Source organism: Athene noctua, chromosome 5, assembly GCF_965140245.1.
Source record: "Athene noctua chromosome 5, bAthNoc1.hap1.1, whole genome shotgun sequence".
Lineage (NCBI taxonomy): Eukaryota > Metazoa > Chordata > Aves > Strigiformes > Strigidae > Athene > Athene noctua.
In genome coordinates, this window is record NC_134041.1 from 10,399,896 (window position 1) to 10,420,408 (window position 20,513).

General features: G+C 48.4%; 1 protein-coding gene across 1 annotated transcript; it reads left to right on the forward strand.

Annotated features, from left to right (window-relative positions):
* The first annotated feature begins 1,876 nt into the window (after positions 1-1,876).
* TMEM275 (transmembrane protein 275) lies at positions 1,877-7,927 on the forward strand. The gene is made up of 2 exons (XM_074908117.1): positions 1,877-2,219; positions 7,148-7,927. The coding sequence occupies exon 2, from the start codon at positions 7,239-7,241 to the stop codon at positions 7,785-7,787; it is 549 nt and encodes a 182-aa protein (XP_074764218.1). The 5' UTR covers positions 1,877-2,219; positions 7,148-7,238; the 3' UTR covers positions 7,788-7,927.
* Positions 7,928-20,513: the final 12,586 nt, after the last annotated feature.

The following is a 20,513-nucleotide window of genomic DNA, read 5'->3' on the forward strand; positions in this document are numbered from 1 at the left end:
GAGAGTCATGCAACAGCCAACCTGAAGCAGGCGCAGCCTTCTTCATCACTGCCTTGTGCAATTAGGGAACAGCTCACAGGTCATTTGGTATTAATTGGCCCCCTCTGGAGCTTGAGCGCTTTATGAATGCTATTATACAACATGGTAGCAGGGGGCTCGAATCAATGGCCCTGGTGGTCTCTTTCCCTCTGACAGCCACTGTTTCTAAATAAACATGACTTATAGGGCTGTTTCCACCGAGGTCTATGGAGCCACACCAAGAATGAGTTCAGCCACTCTGCTTTCTACCCAGCAACAGTCAGTAAACACTAAACAACCAATTCTTCCACATGTAGAACTATCTTTCTCAGATGTGCCACATGGAGATTTTCTCCAGAAAATCTTCCTTTGTGCACTCTCCCATCACTTTTCTGGTAGGAATGAGTACACTGAGCCATTTTGAACCTTATGTTACAGGGCCAGGGAATCCCCAGCGGAGATGCTGCATCTCTGGAAAGGTCTGAAATGACATTTCCCAGTTATTTCTTTCTAGAAGCCCAGGCAGACAACATATCTGATCAAGCACTGCTTTTCTGATACCCTCCTGCCCTCTTGCTCAAGTCATGCAGTATGCTGTTAGCATTACCCAAGCTAGGGAGAAAACAGTGGTCTTCCTCAGCAGGGGCTGAACCCCTTTCCGCAAAGCTTGTTTTTACCTGAATTTCTAGGATGACCTGTAAGGTGAAATGCAATATGGTGCAGTAGAGGATGCTGCTGTATTAAGAATACTCAGGCTAGAGTAGTGCCTGAAGAATAGAGAGAAGTAAGTGTTCATTCCTCTCCAGCGATTTCTTTGACCTTTCTTTTTCACCATTTCTGTGTTACCTTTCTCCCCCTCTCTCTCTCGAGATCATGAAAGCAATCAAAAAAGAGGGGAGCATGATTCATGTTCAGTCAGCTCCAGCCCGATTTGTATAGGATTCTTCTGCAATAAGCTGGAGAAGAGCCTCTGTTCAGTTGTCACTGACAGCATCCAAGCTGGTTACAGCAGTGTGGGCACGGAGAGCAGATGAGGGCATGCGAGTGTCAGCACCGCTTTAGCTGCCGGAGAATTACCCATACTCCATCCAGTGCATAACTTGCAGTTTGCCTTTTTTCCCGTGGTCACCAACTCTGCAAGCAGACAGCGATCCGCTTCTTAACATGGGAGCTAAGATCCTGGCTATGCTTGCAACAGGGTGTAGCGTCAGGCATGTTTTTAGAGCAAGTGCCTTTAAGCGTACCTGAGATCTGATTGCCACTTTAAAACATTAGTTTTGCATCTGAGGACGGTTTTTGTGGATTTGCCAGCTCCCACACCCTGAACGTTTCCACCGCTGGAGTGTCCTGTCTCGGGACCCCTCACTGCCGACCCGCCCAGCGAGGACTCACTCCTGCATCCCTCCAGGATCCAAAGGCACGCGGACACCAGTTGTATTTTAAAAAAATATTATTTTATTCGTAACGTGCATCTCAAACCTTTTGCGTTTAAGAGATCCCTGCCTCTCCGCAGCAAGCGGAGAGCCTGCGTCTCACCCCTTGGCATTTGGCGGTGCTTCCCCCCTCCTCTCCCCGTGCGGCGGCGGCCGCTTTGTTCTCCGGCCCGGGAGGGCTGGGGCTGCCCCTCGGCGGAGACGCGCTCCGGGGTTTTTCCTCTCCCCGGTGGAAAAAAGGGGCTGTTCTGCTCCGGGCACCTCTGTCAGCTGAAGGGGGCGGGAGCTGCAGCCTTGGTGTAGAAAAGGAAGAAGGAAAAGAAGGCGCGGGGAGAGGGTGAGATCCTGCCGGACAGCGGGGGAGGCGGCGGGGCCGAGCCGTGCCGGGGGGGAGGAGGAGGAGGAGGCAGGAGAGGATGCGGCGGGGCAGCGATGCTGCGTGTGAACCCCCCTCTGCCTGAGGAGAAGGACATCACCCTCCGAGGGGAAGGAGGAAAGTAGGAACAAGGCGGCCAAGCTGGCACAGAACCCGCTCAGCTCTCCCGGCGACTGCCCGGGGCTCGCCTGGCACCCGAGTAAAGTTTTCCCGAGCTCGGTGAAGAAAAGGGGAGGAGGCATGTGAGATCCGTCTCCTAGCGCACAGCTGGGCTGCTAGCCCCGGCCCTGCTGGGACTAGCCATGGCTTTGGCATCCCCGACGGAAGGGTGAAGGGGAGACCCGGGGCACCCGCTCTCTCCATCGCCTTCCCCGGCCCCTCGCCCAGCCCAGGTAAGTGTCCTCCCCTGCCAGGCACCGAGGCTCTCTGGCCCTGCCGGAGAGTTTCCCAGCACTTTGCCCAGGGAAAAAGTCTTAGGCTTCTCCTGATAGCTAAAGGGTGCGTGCGAGTGTGTTTGCGAGCCTGTCTGTGTGCGGGGGGTGGTTATAGCTGTCTGACTGCAGCTGATCAGTGTCGTTTTGCTGTGCCATCACACCCCTAGAAAGGAGACGCATCTGGGGTCTGTCAAATATTTTGGCTGTGCTGCTGCGGTGAGACAGAGTGGAAGGATGACGGCTCGATCCCCCTCACTACAATTAAGAGGGAAGCATGCTTACCTGCGCATCTTGCTGGTGCTGCTGGCATGGCTTTAAATGGTGCTCCTAAAATGCTGGCTGAATATGTCACTATGCACTTCGAGCTCTAGGAACTATCAGAGCTATGAATGGAAGTCTCTCTTTGTCCCCCTGAGAATATAGAGAAGGATGGATATTCCCCTGGAAGGAATCACTATAGGCTCTGGGTTTCCATCACTCTAGCTTGGATATGCAGCTTTTTTTTTTTTTCTGTAGAAGTGCTTGGCAGTAATGCATTTCAAGCTGAAATGTTGTTTAGAGAGGAAACCTAGACTCTAACCAATAAAAGAACCTGTTTCACACAGAGAGCCCAAAGAGAACTTTTTCCACTTTCAAATAGAAAGGAAGTTGGTAATTTTGAACAGGATAATTTCCTGGAAAGCTGTTAATTTTTGAACCCGTTAATTTGGCTAAAGTGAAAGGTAAAAGCTGCCAGATACCCTCAGGCAGGTCAGTGGTGGGAGCTGACCCACATCAGTGAGTTCTTGTGACTGCAAAGGGGATGGAGAGGGATGCTTCCTCCCACAGCATCAGCCTGTGCTTTAGGAAATGGCAGGAGAACAAAGATGCATCTGTTGTACATGACAATCAGAATGAAGATGGGACTTTGTGGTGTTGTAGGGTCTTCTCAGGTAGAAGGTAGCATAAGGCATTCTCTGGATTTGGTTTGGTTTTTGCTTTATCCTCCACTGCCCTGCTGGCTTTCTTATCCCCTTTTCATCTGGTTTTCCAACAGGAATTCCCTGTGTATGATCTTTGATGTTTTATATGGAGATCAAGACAAGAGTAAACAGGGGTTTACTGTCTAAATATTCCCAGTCCAAACATGCTGTCTTCTGTGTACTGCTGGTTAGCCTGTGGTGCGTGTGCATGTCATGTCCTAGCCCTGTGATGGTGCTGTCTTCCAAGGCCCTCTGCCCCCAAGCTGATGGGAGAGGTCCCCATTCCAGGCAGGGTTCCTCTTAGATTCTTCAGTTGCTCCATTGCTTTCTGCTGGGAAACAGTTTGTTACCCCCATGTAGGTTCTGCAAGTAAAGATGATGGGAAAGAAGCTTTGTCTTGGACATAGCATGGCCAGAACTCTCATGGTGCAGCTCTAGAAAGGGTGTCACAAGTCCCAGAACTGTTCACACAGTTTAAATGAGATCTGAATCCTGGCTCTGCTTTTGACCGCTCCAGCTAGCTCTGTCCCATGGTTCTGGGTGTATCTCTGTTTAGATAAAGTACATGAGGCAGATTTGGCTCCCTGTGCTTTTCTTTGATGTTATCTCAGCAGGTCTGGTGGCTTGCTCCCTCAGTCACCCCCAGGTGCTTTTATTCCTCACCTAAGGGTGTGCAACACAAACCCTTGGATTCATGTTGTTACAGCTTCACTCTTTGGGCAGTGTCATGGACCTTGTGTTAGACCTGGCCCTTTGAACAAGGAGGTGCAGGACCCTGGGTTTGTTACACTGCCTACTCTAGTCTCTGACCTTTTGTGCAGGCTGATACCAATATGTACCCAGACACTCAACCCAATGGGCCTCTAGGACAATGACTCCTGGCAAGCTACTCATTGCCGCTTTAGCCACAGTGGTTTATTTACAAACTTTCTTTCTTCCTTCTTCACTTGCTAGGAGGCAGGTAGCAGCTGTTGCCTGACCAGTCCCTTGGCACAAGCTGGGAGCTGTCTGCCTGCCTGTCCTAGGGCGGCCCAAGGAGCAGCCAGTGCCTCCTTCAGTCAAGCGGCAGGGTTAGATGTCTCCATCCTTATGTGCCACATCCCTATTTCAGTACTGTAGATCTCATCCCTTCTCCTTCTGGGAAGCAGCCGTGAATGCCTGGGAAACTGATGGTGACTGCATGCACCCGGAGCCCAGCTGGATCATTCTCTCATGTCATTGATCCCTCCAGAGTGGATTTGTGGTTCTCTTTTACCTGTTGGGGTGAGCTGTCCTTGGATGGGCTGCCCCAATTTATCATTATCAGTGGTGCCTGAATAAGCCCTTTTGTCCCCCTCCTCCCCTGTTACAGCCTGGGGAGGTTCAGTGAGGATTTTGCCCAAGCTAAACCCCCTACACTCACAGAGCTGTTGTGATGAACAAAAATTGCCAAGCAGAGAAAATGAGCTACCAGGAACTGTGCTGGATGATAACACTGCAGCCTTGAAAGCAGCCAGAAACCAGCATGGTCCCTTTGGAGTGACTACAGGTGACGGCTGACAGATGTGATGGGCAACAGGTTGAAGCTCCTTTTGAAAATCTCAGTGGGAGCATGGCCTCTGGTCCCTGCCTTGCCTAGGAGCAAAGGCAGCTGCCTGCTTTGTGCATCCCGCTAGAGCCCAGCAGCTGTGATAATTGCCCGGCTCTCCCAGGAGGAGGAATACTTGCCGGGTGGAAGCAGGTGAGTGCTGAGGGGTTGGGAGGGAGAAACCTGGTGGAGTGAATCTGTGATATGATTTAACCATGAGGAGCCACGCAGTTCCCTGCTGAGCACTTTGCAGTGGGAACATGTAGGGCAAACTGAGGGGAAGAGCTACGCTGGGGTGTCTGCAGCTTCTGTGTGCCAAAGGTTCAGACTGGAATCTGTAAGAGCTGGGCTGAGAACAGTGTGTGTGTGTGTAGGTGTGTCTTTAACAAGAATCTGTCCTGCTGCTGGTCCAGGGCAGGTGAAGGAGGCAGAATCAGGGCTCCAGCTCACGTCGGTGTGCCGGGGTTCCCAGGCAGAACAAAAGGACACTGCTGGAGAAACAAAAGTACGTGTTAGCCTGGCTAATGGAGAAAATGCCCTTTCTCTCACACGCTGTTCTCCTGAAAAATCTTTGCCTGCAGAGAGACTCCTCCCCAGTCAGGCATCCCCAGATGAGGAAGGATTTAATCCTTCCATGTGCCTATCCCTGTCAGCTCCAGCTGATGTCTCACTGAATAGGAACTTCACTGAAAGTTCACTGCTGCACTTCATTCAAGTCTAAACAAAAACCCAAGCCAAGGAAATGAGATAAGATGCCAGATAGAGCAGCAGAGTGCTTTGCCTCAGCTGAAGGTGTGGGAAAATTTTATAACCTAGGAAACACGTTGAAAATGCCTGGCTGATCCCACTGGTGTGTTTCAGGGTGATGGGTGATGGTTTGGGTTTTTTTTAATTTAGGAGCTGCAGAGTGTTAATAGCACAACAGTGATTCTTGGCTCTTGTGGTAGAAACCTGTGCAGTGTCAGTTTTTCACTGCCAACCCTTTTGAAAGTGATTTGACAGCAGAGGAGGAAAGAAGTTAGGGAGCCAGGCCAGGGGTGTAGGAGAGAGCAGACCGCTATTGTTTGCAATCAGGCTGGGAAGAGAAATGCTCTCCAGCCTGTAAAATCAAAGGCATCACCAGCAAACTGCTGGCAATTTGGCTTCTGGCAATTTGGCTTCTCAGCCAAAGTACAGCAAACACAAAGCCAACTCTTATCATATCCAATAATCTTCAAGGAGAAACTGCTGTTGTCAGTCAGGGCTATGTGTTCATGCCTTGGGTCCTAGGCAGACCCCCACACAGGCTCTTTTCCCACTTCATTGTCTCAGTTTCCATGTGCCTCCACCCAGGAGCTGATGTTGCTTGTGCATGAACCTTGTACAAGTTTAGTTTTACAGTTGCTGAGGCAAATATTCTTCCCTGCCCTCTTCTACAGGATCTCCTGTGATCACACTGATCATCGTGTGATGCGTGGTAGAAAGCATGATCCAGCAGGCAGAACACCCACATTTGCTTCATTTTATCATAGAGTTCTGTGAGTGATGGCAAGTCATTCAGTATCTGGGGACACAGTTTGTCTCATTGAGCATCTAACTGTTAAACTGCTGAAGTCATCTCCAAGATTCCCTCTGTAGTCAGCTCAGCCCCCCATTGTGGACATCTTTTTGGGATGTTCTGGATCATTTTCTGGGACCTTTTCTTTTCCACGGGCTAGAAAGGCAACCTGAATGACTAGTTTTGATTACTGGACAATTGAGACGTGAAGCAGAGTCCCGCTCTGTTAATAAGAATATATTGCGCTCACAGTGCGCTACAGTGAGGGATGTTCAGAGCAGGACTGAGGTCTGTTGTTATTTTGGGGCAGGTGTTGTGTGGGTGATGACAAACACTGTGAGACCAGCTACTGCCCAATGGACAGCAGGACATGTTGCCTGTCCTGAAAAAGCTGTATTTTAAGAGAAGGGTGGATGGAATAGAGGGAGCATCAAGAGATGTACGCAGCAGGTCTCAAAACCATGTGAGAAACATCTGAGTTCACGATGTGGGTCTGTCTGTCCAGCCATGCTGCTGCAATGCTGCCCTGTGACTCGGACTCTAGTCAGAGCCAGGCATAGGCTTTGGACCGTCTCATGCCCACATTCACCTGGGTGACATCCATCTGGATGGGAAGGGGCATGGAGGACACTGGGCTCAGTGCTCCAGCACAAGGCTGACTGCATGTGACCACCATGGACAGGGAGACCCAGACTTGAGAGCAGGCTTGGATTTGAGCTTAGTTGTTGGTGCCTGCAAAGCTGGAGAAGATGCTGGTCACCATGAAAGGTGCTTTTGGTTCATTGCTCTAACAGCTGCATGCTTTTCTGTTCCTCTCCAGGGATTTCAAGGCAGCAGGAGACCAGACATAGCCTTTTCAACAGAGTGTACACCCCGTGAGGACTGAGGTGACCTCCGAGACTCATCTCAACATGTTCAGTGAAAAGAGCAGTGCCTCTTTGCCCCAGAAACCCATCCAGAAAAAGACACGACCTCAGGGCCTTCCCTCCCCTGCTCTCTGCTGCGCTTGTGGACTTTGCATCATGCTAGCGGGGATCAACATCACTTTAGTGGGAGCGTTTGCCTTTGGGACCTTCCTCCCCGTGAACAACCCTCCCATCATCATTGGACCCATCTTGCTGGTGGTGGCCTTCACATTCTTCGGTGCCTGCTGCATCTGCAGCAGGCGGCCCCCAGCTCATGGGGCCAGGAAATCCAAACCAGGTTCCAATATTGGGCTCATCAAACCTGGCAACACAGCCTTTGAAATTGAAACTAGCGAGCACACGGTACAGGATACCACTGCTGTTCAGCTGAGCCCCACAAATTCCCCCATCTCCTCGAAAAAGTCCACACCGGTTCACGAGAATGCGAAGACTTGCAAGCTCTTCACCATGGAAGGGAACGGGCCGGTGGTCAAGTACACCACAGGAGGAGAGGCGATACAGCTCAACTTGCCCAGGGACCTGGCCACATCCTAAAGCCAGGCAGAGCTTTTGTTAGCAGCCAGCCAGACACTGCAATGGCTGGGCTGGAAGTCTGTCATGTCAGAGGTGTGGGGAAGGTGCTTGTGAAAAACCAGCAGAGACAGGTCTCTTTGAATCAATTTAAGGGAGGTGGATGCAACAGCAGAAAAATTCCAGATTTTTGCTGAAAGGAACATGTCCCATTACATGTCTTTAAAAAGAAAATTGATAATGATGTTGCTGTGAAAGGATGACTCTTCAGTTTCTGGGAATACACCAGCTTTTTGGGGGAGCAGATAGGAAGAGGGGAATGGATTTATCTAGCAAAACATGGAAATGTGATGGCTGGAAGGAGGGGGTACACGGGGCTGACAAATGACAGGTCTTTCTTCTCGGAAGTGAAGCAATTCTTGAAGCAGGAATGCAGTAAATTACAGCTTGCTGCCACTCAGTCACAAGAAGATTTCAGCAGTTTTAGTGCCAAGCTTTTTGGCAGTAGGGACAAAGTTATGTGTTTGCTACTGAAAAAGCAGTGTGAAACAATCTCCCCTCTGCTGAAATCCCTCACCCCATCTTGCCTTCATTTGGGTGACTTTACCACCCATTCTAAGAGACAACAAATCACAAGGATCAGAATTAGCACTGGTATTTTCCTCTTGTTTTAATCGGGTTGGGCCGCAGCTGTGTTGCTCAGTGCAGTTTGTATCTTGGAAGGTCAGCCAGGCTGACTCCTTGAGGACAAGCCCTTGGAGTAACCAGAGACTGGCAGGAGCCTGCAAATGAAATCTTTGGGCAATGATTAAGTACTGAAATCTTATGGGTTTCAGTATAGCTGTGCTGGAAGATGGTGACTGTATCTCCTTCCCTGAAGTGGCTGCAAGATCCATTACACAGCGTGGGCAATCAGGAGTGGATCTCCTTGTTGCAGATAACTGGCTACTCAGTGTGCTCATGGGCTTGCAAAGCAATGGCATGAGTTTGCAGAATAGAATTTATGAAGAGCTGTTCAATGCAAAGATACCACCTCTGCCTCGGAAAGACCCTGATGGGATGGATTATTGCTGTAAAGGCTTTGTGTTCTTCCCTGGGCAACCCTGGCTGGGAAGACGATGCTGTGCTAATGTGCCTTTGCACTGACTCGTGTAGGGGCTGTTCACCTGTTTTATGAGAAATGGGACCAGTGTGGGGAAGGCTGTGCTGGGCAGGACCAGTGTGTGGGGAGGCAGCGGCAGGAGAGTGGATTTTGAGTAGGAATGGCTGTATAGGTTCCCTGTTTATAGAAATCCTATATTTGAAATGGGGCTCTTGGGACTTTGAGTGACTAGGAAGTCATATGGACACAAGAGTCACCATAGCAGGTCATTCCATGGCCTGGCTAGCCCAGCGTCCCATTTCTGACAAGGCCAAGAGCAAGGTCTGGAGAAGACCATAAAGACAAGGCAAGACCAGGATGTTGCTTGCCCAAAATGCTCTCCCAGCCTCCAATGCACTATTGCTTAGGAGCTTCCTGAGCTGGGAATGGTGCCAGTGTTTTGTACCCCGGAATGGATTTCTTCTTCACGAAATAACCCATTTGCACCTCGGATGTCTGTTGCCTTTCATCATTTGTGATCCTGCAGCAGGGAGTTGGACAGTTTAATGAGAGGCCATAAAGTTGTCTATCCTTGGTTTACTTCCACCCTGCACCCTACTAATTCCCTTTGATGCCCCAGCTTTCCTGGATTAGTAGGGCCAGCAAACAGTCTATGGTCCCACCACCACTCAGGTTTTCTGAGGCCTTTGTCATGTTTCCTTCAGTCATCTCTTTCATATGGTACTTCACATCTCTTGTAGCCCAGCATCAGTGGTTTACTAGGCTGAGGGCCACACAGACCTGAGGTGTTAGCCAGCATAAATGGATGTATGGAGAAGCAGGAGGGCTGAAGGGGGAATGCTGAAGGAGAGAGAGAGGTTGTGACATGGCCAAGGCTTCTCTGGGCCATCAGTAGACCTTTGCATGGCCAGGCTGTGAGAGCCATATGGCTGGTGTGCTGGGTTAAGTGATGGCATGTAGGGTTGTGGGGGAGCTGGAGAGAAGAGCCACAATGCTGTACAGTCCATGCATGAGGTGTCCTGGTGCTTCTGGGGAGCTGCTGTGCAGCTGATGTTCCCTTCATGAATTTGGGTGGGATGAGGTTGAATTTCATGACTTGATGAGAGGTAACCAAACACTCTGTCCTAGTGGGGGTCCTCCCTGAGTGCTCCAACAGTTTGCTGCCTTGAACAGCAGCTTCTACATCAAGGAATTACTTCTGTGATTTTAGCAGGGCTGGTCTAGTGGCTAGGAGGGGCAGAAGGAGGGTTAGGAGAAGGATGTTTGTATGGGCCTGGGAAGATGTGGGTTCAAGTCTTTGGTACAGCCTCTAAATTCTGGGAAAATCATTTAATTGTTCTACTGCTCAACTCCCTGCCTGTGCGAGAAGGAAAATACCTGCTCCCAACTTCACTTAAAGCTGCTTTAAAGATGAAAACATTGCCAAGCAGCAGGGTTAGTATTAGCACACCTGAGTCTGGAGGTTGCTTGAAGGTGGGTGAGTCTCTATGGTCTGATCTCTGCATGATCTCCTTTAGAGCTCATTTTCATGGGTGAGCTCTGCCTCCAGCACCAGCTGCCCTTTGGCACGCAGGAACTGCTGTACTGAACAAAAGGCTCCCGTGATTTTTGCCTGTTGGTGATTGCTGTAGCAATTAAACCGAATAGCTTGCTGATGTAGGTTTGGTTCCCAGCTTGCTGGCTCACCAGCCTTTTGGAATAGCACACAACAGGCTGGAAGTCCTTTAGGGGCGTTGCCCACATGAATATGGTTACCACAGCACTTTGAGCATCTGGAGCCAAAAAACCATTAAAATCAAGTGGTAACCATACAACTCCTTCCTCTACTTGCTGAAGGCTTGAAAACCAAGTTTGGAGTGTGCATAATGAAATCACCCTTTATAACAGTTGCAGCGTGAAATGCTACCAGTGATGAATAATACAACGGCAGATCCCATACAAATCAAAGGCAAAGACCCCTTGGACAGGAATGGGGGCAGAAGCAGGACTTTGAGGGCCAGCTAGGAGTTTACTGTGATTCACACTTGTGTTATGGCATCACAGCCAGTACCATACAGGAAACACAGCCCTGGGACCTGGCTCATGGCACTGCACATGCAGGTCGCTGTAAAGCCCATGTTGCTCTGGGAGTTGACGCCCTTGGGACCCAAGAGACATCAACCAGCAGAGATGACACCTGGGCAAGCAGAAGTGTAGGACCAGTGAGAAGCTGGTCCCCTAGTGTGGTGGGTCTGTATGCCAAGCTGTGACCCCAACCGCCTGCCTGCACAGTCAGGTGGGCATGGGAACATCTGCTGCCTTCTGAAGCATGAATGTCCTGCTTTTTGCCTTTTTCTGTCTTTCAGGATTTCCATGTCTGTCTGTCTGCCTCCGTGATCAGCTGTGACTAATGTTGTCGTAAATTTTGTGCTTCCTTGTGTAGTGGGAGACAGGGAGAGTTTCTTGTGCTCCAAATCAGTGTTTCTGGTGTGAGTCTTTTTTAAAATTACTATTTACATGTGTGCAATGTGGAATTTGGAAAAGACAGACCCATTAAAATAGTTGCACTCAGTAAGTGTTTTGCCCACCTGCTCTTTACCAACCACCTTCTCTCTTACCCCAGGACTGTGCCCTGAGGCTGTCTGTATTCATTTTACCTTGCTCCTCACTCTCCTGACTGATTTTCTAGCCACTGCAACTAGCTGCAAAGAAAAAGCATCCATAAGACCTCATGCTAGCTCTTGAATGTCATTGCTCCTTGAAGCCCTGGTTGCCTAAATACTACCCCCACCACAGAATAGCCCAATTTAGCCTTTTTTTCTGTACATGTGTGTTAACCCCCAGATATGTACCTGAAGAGGCCATATGTGAATTATGGGCCTCCAGTTTTTTATGGACATGGGAGGAGCAGGTTTGTGGGCTGGCATGGATGAAAACTGTGGGCTGTTCTGAATTCAGCCTCTCTGGTGATGGAGGACTGGACTGGATTATTTTAGCTGATCCTCCTCAGTCCTGGGTATAGATGATGTTTAATTTATGGTGAGGGGAAGGGGTGGAAGCTGTATCTGTGTGTGTTTGTGTGTTGAGGATTGGTGCCATCACCTTTCTGTGCTCCTTCTGGGCTTAGCCCAACACGATCTCTTGGAGATGAGTCAAGAAGGGATAGCACAGTGAGAATAAAGCGGATTTGAGAGCCTTGCAAATTCACCTCGTCAAAGGGCTTCTCTCCCATGTGCAGCCAAGTGATTTGAGACGAGAGGAAATCTCTCCATTCCAGGCAGGCTGGCTGGTTAAAGACCTGGGAAATGAGATGGCTAAGAAGGCTCCACTGACAATGTGTGTAAAATGAAAACCTGCTTCCTTCAGAAAGGATTTTTTTTGGCCATTAGGAAGAACTCCCTGGAAGGATTTTTCTTTTTTAAAAGTGAGACCAGAGAGAAAAGCCCAGAGGAGGGTTTGCAGAGCATCCACTGCTGCCCTTCTGGACTTGCAGTCTGTAGCATTCCTGCCATGGCAGCTGCCCAGCACTAACCTGGACCATGAGCTTCTCTCTCCATCTGCAAGAATAAAACAGAAACATTACATGGAATGTAATTAGCTTTTTCTAATTCCCAGCCCAAATTTATTCGTGGCTGTTTATTTCCTTTTATCCTTGTACCAGCACTGGCTTTTAACTGAGATACGTTTTTGCCTCCTGGAAATTTGTATCCTTGAAATATTTTAGATTTGTTACAGAATTTCTAGAGCCTCCTTTTCATTAGGCTAAGCTGGCTAACCCCTTCCATCCTTCCCTCCTGTAAAATGCTCACACTTCCCCAGGAGCCCTCACCTCTCTCTCTGGCCTGTCACTCTGATTTTGGCTCAGGAGCTCCATGAATGCTCATGAACTGTCATTCTCTTGCAGGACTCCAAAGTGTGCAGCAAGGTACAAGGCTTCCAGGTCTCTCCTGTGCTGGAAATGGGGTATTTTTCCCTGCACAAGTCCTGAAAGAGAAAAAAAAAGAAATCCACGAAAGAGCAGAAATATCCATGAAAATGTGAAATTTCCATTTGCGAAGTCCTTCTGTTAAAAAAAATATGAGCTTTTATGTTACTAGTCTCCAGTGAGTCCATAGCAAATGTGCTCAACTTAGAGGTTGAAGGGATGGTTTTCTCCAGCTGTCAGATGGTGTCATCTCAGCTGAGCTTTCAGCATCCATAGGAGAGACCCTCAGACACTGCCAGCTGCCCCACCACAACATACTCTAGGAGACACTTATACATTTGTTTTCTAAAACCCCTGGGTCAGACTTATGACCCTAAAGAGCTCCTCATTTGGGGTGACCTCAGAGTGACACCCTGCCCATGTCCCTAGGGTGATGTGAAGTCACAGCAGATGCTCATCCTCTGCAGCAGCACCCCTCTCTAGATGAACCAAGGATATGGAGCATCTTCCCTGGCATTGTCTTACACCGTTCGCTCTCTCACACTTCCTAGGGAAGATGAGAGCTTGACTTTTTTCATTTTAATATCAATTTAAAACTCTTGGAGACTAGTTCCATGTAGTGGTGGCCAGTCTGGGAGCTTCTGCTGTTCCAGCTGCCCCCATTGCTGACCCAGGTAGCTCCAGTGAGGAGGGGACCTGTGCTCACCCAGGCTTGCAGTGAACCACCAGGCTGCAGAAGACAGCTAGGCCATCAGGGTTGGTCAGTGAGCCATACAGACTCGTTTCCATGGCTTTTTTCAGTCTAATTTACAAAGTCTGTGGAGAGGAGATTTCGCTGTTTCTATCAGCAGATCTCCTGCTACTTGTAATCAACTCTCAGTCTCTCTCTGTGGGACCTGCGCACGCTGACATGGCTTTGAATTCTCAGAGCACAGAGGGTATCAGGGCTGGGAGGACAGATTATGTCTTTCAGGGTATCCTTGCATACAAAGAGTCCCCAGGAGTTTTTCGGGGGAGCACATTTTCACCAGGAAATTCTGACTTCTTGAAATTGGCTTGTCCTGAGAAGACACTGATTCTCATGATGCTTTTGCCAGGAAAAAAATTCCCAGGTTTCAGATGAAATTTCCGATCCGAACACTTGAGAATTGTTCTATTATTCAATCCTCCAGGCACCCCTAAAATGAGATCTTGCTGGGCTCTATCTCCACATGAGGACCAAATTTCAAAGGCAGCTTTGGGGCTACAGTGTCTTACCAGCCCCTCTGCTTTCAATCACGTCCAAAAAGCCAGATCTCTCTGCAATGGTGCTTTTAATAAGCCAAGCCTCCAGAGATCAGCGTACCCTCCCAAAACCATCACAGGAGTTCTCTCATGCTGAAATCATTGCTGGAGTTTCTGGCATCAGTTTGCTGTGACAGTGAGCACAGCTTCTTATGTAGCTCTCTGGCCTGGTGCCAGATGGATATTTGATGAAGTTTGCTATAAAGTCAGACAGAAAAATGATTTCTTTTGCTGGCACACAGGCGGAAAAACATGCTTCTTTTGGAGACAAATCTTCCTCCGTTGTTATCTCAGTATGAGAAATCCATATGATCATCTTTTTATCTCCAGCTGAGCCAGGCAAACATGATGCTGTCATTAGGAGCTGATCCTTCCTCTCCCATTGCAAGCAGCTGGTGCTTTATCCTGTTCACTGTCTCTGGGGTTCTGCACTCTCCATTCAGAAGCAGATTTTGTATGTGGGAAGGATGTTCTGCCACAAAACCCAAGGGGTCTGATTTCTGCAGCCTCCTTAGGGGTGGGCACATCGCTGCTGCCTGTTCCCTATGGTTGCTGTGCAAATAAGCAGCCAGCTTTGGTTTCTGGGCTGGGAATCTTTCACGTGGCCACCGAGTTAAATGGAGAAAAATAACCTTTGGCTGACAATTACAGCTGCACTGTGGGAGTGGCAGAGCTGTTTACTCCAGGGAGGTAAACCCAGGTAGCAGAGCCTGGAAATGTCCCTGAGGCTGCCCTCCTAGCTTCATGCTGTATGATGGTCTCCAAATGGCTTTTCTTTCTTATCCTTCATCTGAAAACACTGACCAGCCCCAAAGCCAAGGCAAATTTTTGCTGCATCCTTGCTTGATAAAACCTTTTTATGGCTATAAATCTCTCTGAATGCTGTCTTACACCATGGTGATGACCAATGGTCTCATCCATGCCTCTGATGCTTCGCTACATAAGCACAAGTAAGGCAGTCCCTGCTATGGATACAGAGGAAGACAGCAGGTGAGAAGGGAAACTGAGGCACAGAGCTGAAAAGGGGTTCTCAGCTCAGATCAAAGCATTAATCTTGCTTTTCCCTAGGGAAAGAAAAAAATCCAACTCTCAGCATCTGTAACATCCTGGGGCATGGACTTCCATGCCTTAACCCTCTGTTGTGTGGAGACCCACCTGCTCATGCGTGCAGGCTTCATTTAAAAGAGAAGGAGGAAAGCCCATCTCTTTTCTCGATTAAACCTCAAAACACACCTTTTGGGTGTGCCAGATTCAGACACTCAATAAATAGCTGTAGATTCCCTTGTTCGGGGCAGTGCTCTCTGAGGCTGAGAAATACAGAGACGGGTTTTCTCTACAGGGAGCTGAGCAATGAATTTACTGGATGATCCTGTTGGCTGTTGTTTTCCTGACATGATGCATTTCTCTGGCATAATGCTGAATGTCCCAGAAGCTCTGGGCTACATATATTTTCATAGAGCCTCATTAAAACGTAGCTTCGGTTCTGAAAATCACATTTGTTCTAAATAATAGCTGTCTGCTGGGAGAATTAATTCCTCTGACTTAAGTCATTTCCCTGGAAGTGTTGCTGTTGTCTTCGATTTCATGGCTCAGATGATTATGCTTTTCCAACACCCAAGAATAACAAGATTAGAGAATTTGTGGCAATGAAGGCAAAGAGGAGGAACTGGCTAAGAAAAAGGGAAGAGAATTGAATTTTCCTGTTAAAAGAAAAGGAAATGGCTGTTTCACAGAAGCAGTTTTGCTTTCAGGAAATAACAGCAGGGAAAACTCCCTGCTTGAACCAAAGTTTCTTATTAAACCTACCAGGTCTGTTGTCACATTCAAAAGCTTTGTGATCCTTAGATATGCTATTTAAAACTAATAGTGTTAAAGTTAATAGTATTAATCCAGTCATGTGAATTATGAATTAGTGGAAAAATAAGAGTAAATTGGCAGGAATTGAGGTCAAATACACCTCTGGTGTAACTGCAGCGGAGGTACAGCCATCTTCTGCTTCTTGTTTCTGGACAGACCTTTCCAGAGGGTTGCACATCCTTGTGAGGGCATGGGAGGAAAACTTGCCATCTAGACAATGAGTGGAGCCAGTGGGAAAAACTGATTCAGAGGGTTTGGTCCACGTTTGAAAATCATCTTGTTAGAGTCAGAAGCATCCAGAGATATCAGTTACCATCCACCTGTCACTGAAGCATTGGGTATCTCTTTGCCCCTGTGCAACTGGAAGGGAAGTCCAGGAAAGTGGCTCAAACTAGTGCATTTTCTTTGATGATTTAGGCAAGCTGAGAGCGAACCTGTGGGCTCCTTGCAGGGCACAGCTGGTGGAGGGGCACTCCAGGATGCAGGAGAGATGGGGAGCTGTAGGGCCACACTGAAACTGAGAATGCCTAGAGTTTGCAGTTGGGAATGAAGATACTCTGAAACGGGGATGATTGCTGTGCGAGCACGTGTGGCACATGAATGTGTGTACCCCACATTCCTACTGTCAAAACTCAAAGGAACAGCAAGCTGACTTCCCTCTGCGACATCAGGGATGGGAAGAAAACACCCCCCTGGGAGGGACAACTGCTAAAGGGAAAGGCTCTTCTTTTGTGACACCAGGAGCGCTTTAGCAGGGCTAATGCTGGCAACATCATTAGGCTTAATGTTTCTATTATTTGTGCTGTCAATTCTCTTAATGGTGCTCCAGCAGCATGGAGTGGAGTGAGTCATAAAAGTAATTATTAACTAGGCTATGGCACTGAAAAGGCATTCGAAGTTCAATTCAGCGCCAGCCCTGGTCGATGTGGATGGTGTACGTTCGTTAATGAGCAGGTGCAAAGTACGTTTGCTGAGGAGAGAAAAGGAGAAAGCCCATTCCGTGTGAAATATTTGTCTTATTATCTTCACAGGGAAGTGCATAGCAGCAGGTGGAGGGAGTGAATAGCGGTAAGGGCTTACATCTTGCTCCCCACATTTTTAAGAGCACTTAAAACACAGACACTCTGGATTTTACTACATCAGTGGCCAGATTGATGTAGGGACCCAGAGGTGTCAGGAGCTGTATGTATGAGGAAAGGCAAGGAACTATGGCTGCCACCAAGACCTGGGGAGTCTGTGTAGAAGTAAACAGGCCAAAGGGTGGGAGAAAGGCGTGAACGTTCCCATTTTGGAGGTAGGGAAGTGGTTGTACCAGGAGATGAAGTGGCGTGACTAAGGTCACATAAGGATTTGATGGCAGAGAAGAAAAGACTGCTTAGATTCTGGATCTTGTCGTGACGTACCCACCAGACCTCCCTTTTACCTAGATGTGCTTTCTGCTGGAGGCATACAATCACCCTTCCAGCCAGATTTTTAGCTGCAGTAACAAGGATACATCAAGCTCCTCCCAGGCATCTGTCCTTCCTCTGCCCGAGGCTCAGAACCCAGGGCCAGAGGTGGTGGAGTAACACTGAACTGGCAGCTCCTGCAAGTTCCTATCGAAGGCGAGAAAGCAAGTCACAGCGAGGAGCAGGTACCGGCTGCATCTGTGCTACCTCTGCTGACAATGTTCTCAGGCAGGACAGGTCATGCTCCGCTACAAGGTTGTATTTACTCCATGAGATTATTGCTTAGCTCCCGCTGGATAGCTCTGCTGAACTGATAATTGTCAGAGCAAAATGGCAGAGCAAAAGCTCGCATCAACAGCCATAAGATCTAGTTTGTCAGGGTAGGTTTGTGTAGAGCTTTCGTATTTTGTTGTTTTCCTAGTTATGTGGAAACAGTTTTGTTTTAATCAGAGAGCAGGAGTGAAAAAACACATTTCTAAAGGTAGGAAGATTATATCTGCTGAGATGGGCAGCAGCCACCTGGAATAGCAATTACAGACCCTGCAGTTGTGGCATGAGTCTGGGCAGGCAAGAGGATCCAAGGTAGCTGGTTTGCATTTCAAGAGCATGGATCTGTGTTAATAAAAGTGAAGAGCTGGTCTGAGGAGGTGACAGACTGCCTAGAGTGAGAAAAGCGGTGATCTATCTTCTTTTATGATCTGTAAAGCAAAACTGAAGGAAGGAGATGGTGATGGGATAGAAGCTAATCTGTGTTAAGCCACAAGCAATTGCCTGATGCACAAACTCCATCCCCACAATCAGAGATGTGTGGTGACTAGCTTTTGTGTCCCATGGGAGCAGAGCTGTGGCAAACAACACGTGGCTAGGGCTGGCCAGCCTTCCCCTGGGCCTTGGTGAAACCGTGCATCCCACCACAGGGCTCTGGTGTATCTGCTGGCACGCAGGGAGGAACTGGGAGCCCCCTTGCTCCTCCTGACCCAGGACTGATGTCTGTCTGCCCCTGCACTGCAGCACCTCAGCTCATCAAACCCACATTAAACTCATGCTGCATGAAAGACCAAGTTGTTTTCCCCAGGACTGATCCGTTGACTTGACTCAGAAAGGGGTCTGTCAAATACCCTAGAGCAAGGGAGGAGGTGGGCAGGACCAGAGGGTTGGAGAAGCAGAGGGGCGGGATCTCTCTTTTGGAAGCAATAGGCAGCAATGGGAAGAATACAAAAAATAAAAAAGCATTTTTCTGCCCAAATAAATCAATGCTGATTTGGTGAGAAAGGCTTCAGAATAAAATAAACATTTAAGTTGCAAAGAGTATTCAGGGGGAAAAAGAAGTTATAGTCATTGCTGACAGGAAGCGCCCCCAGCAAAGCTGCCTAACCTGGGCTGCACTTGCATACCAGCAGTATGACGAGGAGAGTGAAGAAACAGCTTTTGATTTTGAATTGAATGTGTCATCTGCACAGACATCACCACACAGGCAGGTGCGTGGTGATTCCAGCTCACCTTCACAAATCTCTGATGCTGCCCCTGGTGATGGGGTGGGGCAAGGGAGCCTTGGGCGAAGGGAATTCACCAAAAGGAAGGACTGAAGTGCTGGGTTGACTTTTGTTTCACGTGACTGTGCCACAAAAATACCTGAAGCTCATTTGGCTCTCACATCCATTTGTAGCTGGCCGTATAACAATGGTGGTTTGGGGGAAACCAGTATGTAAGAACTGGGATCTGGGCCTCATGGTGTAAGCGTACCAGGACATGCATCGTTTATTCTAGCTAATTTTCGTGAGGTTTGAGGCAAGTAGCCTTCCTTCTGCTTTTCCCATCTCCCAGCTACCCTGGCCATCAATGGAGAGGTAACACATTTTGTTCATACTGAGAAAATGCCCCAGGGACCTTATGCTGGGTTAGAAAATGATGCTGTTTAGCTCTGTGGTACCTGAGGCTGGCTTGCAAGGTCAGGAAAGCACATCAAGGGGATGGCTTTCACCGCTTGACCAGGAAAATGAGAAGGCCCCATGCTGCACCTCTGCCGGGCTGGATCCGACTCTGCCAGGCTTGCTGGCAGCCTGGGGTCACTGTGGACTCCCGGCTACTGAGCTCCAGATGACGGCTCTCATTTGTGTGTAATCTTCTACCATTAAACAAAGCCATGCAAAACCCTCTAATAGCCTTCAAACATTTTCCAGTTAATTCCCCTAGTTCCATAGCCTTGTTTAAAGCTTATAGACTAAAATCTATTTCCACAAAGACCTTTTTCTGCTCTGGAAGGTGGAAATTGTGATGTAGCAGTGAGAAAAATAGCAGTCTTGAGAGTGTACTGTCCACTTTGGGTCCCTTACGAAGTGGGGTGGGTGGGTAAATCACCATTAATGTCTGTAGAGTTTTGTCTCTTTGGCGGATGCAGCTATAATTCATTATTTGTTCAGCTCTGAGCTTCAACTTGTCTCTTTGTTTGCAGGGATAGGCTAAGCTGAACCTGACTCTGTCCCTGCCATACCTGGCCTCAGCCTGATTTCTTAATGCTTTGAGGCTTCCCTACCTGTGGCACCATGGTCCACTGCTTCCCTTGGTCCTTGCTCCAGCCTGGCTGATGGTGGCCCAAAAGCCACATATAAGCTGATCTTCATCAAGGTGCATGTGAGCTACCTCTTAGCTTCTAGACTGGAGTCTGCTCAGGATGAGATAGATCTAGAATGTAGACACTGAGTAGGGATCAGGCCAGATGGCTTAAGTTCTCCAGGTTTTTGATGCTATGATATGCAGTGGTCTGCCAGAGCTCAATTTTCTGAAGATCTGATGGCTTTATGCCTAGGCACAGTCCTAACAACCAGCAGGTAGATGACAGTGGTGTGCTCCGGTCACCTTTCAAAGGTGAGATGCAATCTTTGGTGGATGAACAGCAGCTCTGAGGTCTTGGCATCCAGGAGCAACTGAGAATCACACCTAACTATGGACCAAACAGAACATACCTGGCTGTTTCCCCAGGGGAAGAAAAATTGTGCTTGCAAATTCTGGAATTCTTCCACTGACATAAAATCCAGTAGAGATGGGATCAGCTTCAGCTACCTGTTTTCCAGCCTAAATTGATGAGCTATTGGTGGTAGTGCCATAATATCACCTATAGAATATGCATCATCACTAAAAACTAGACCCCTTTAGGT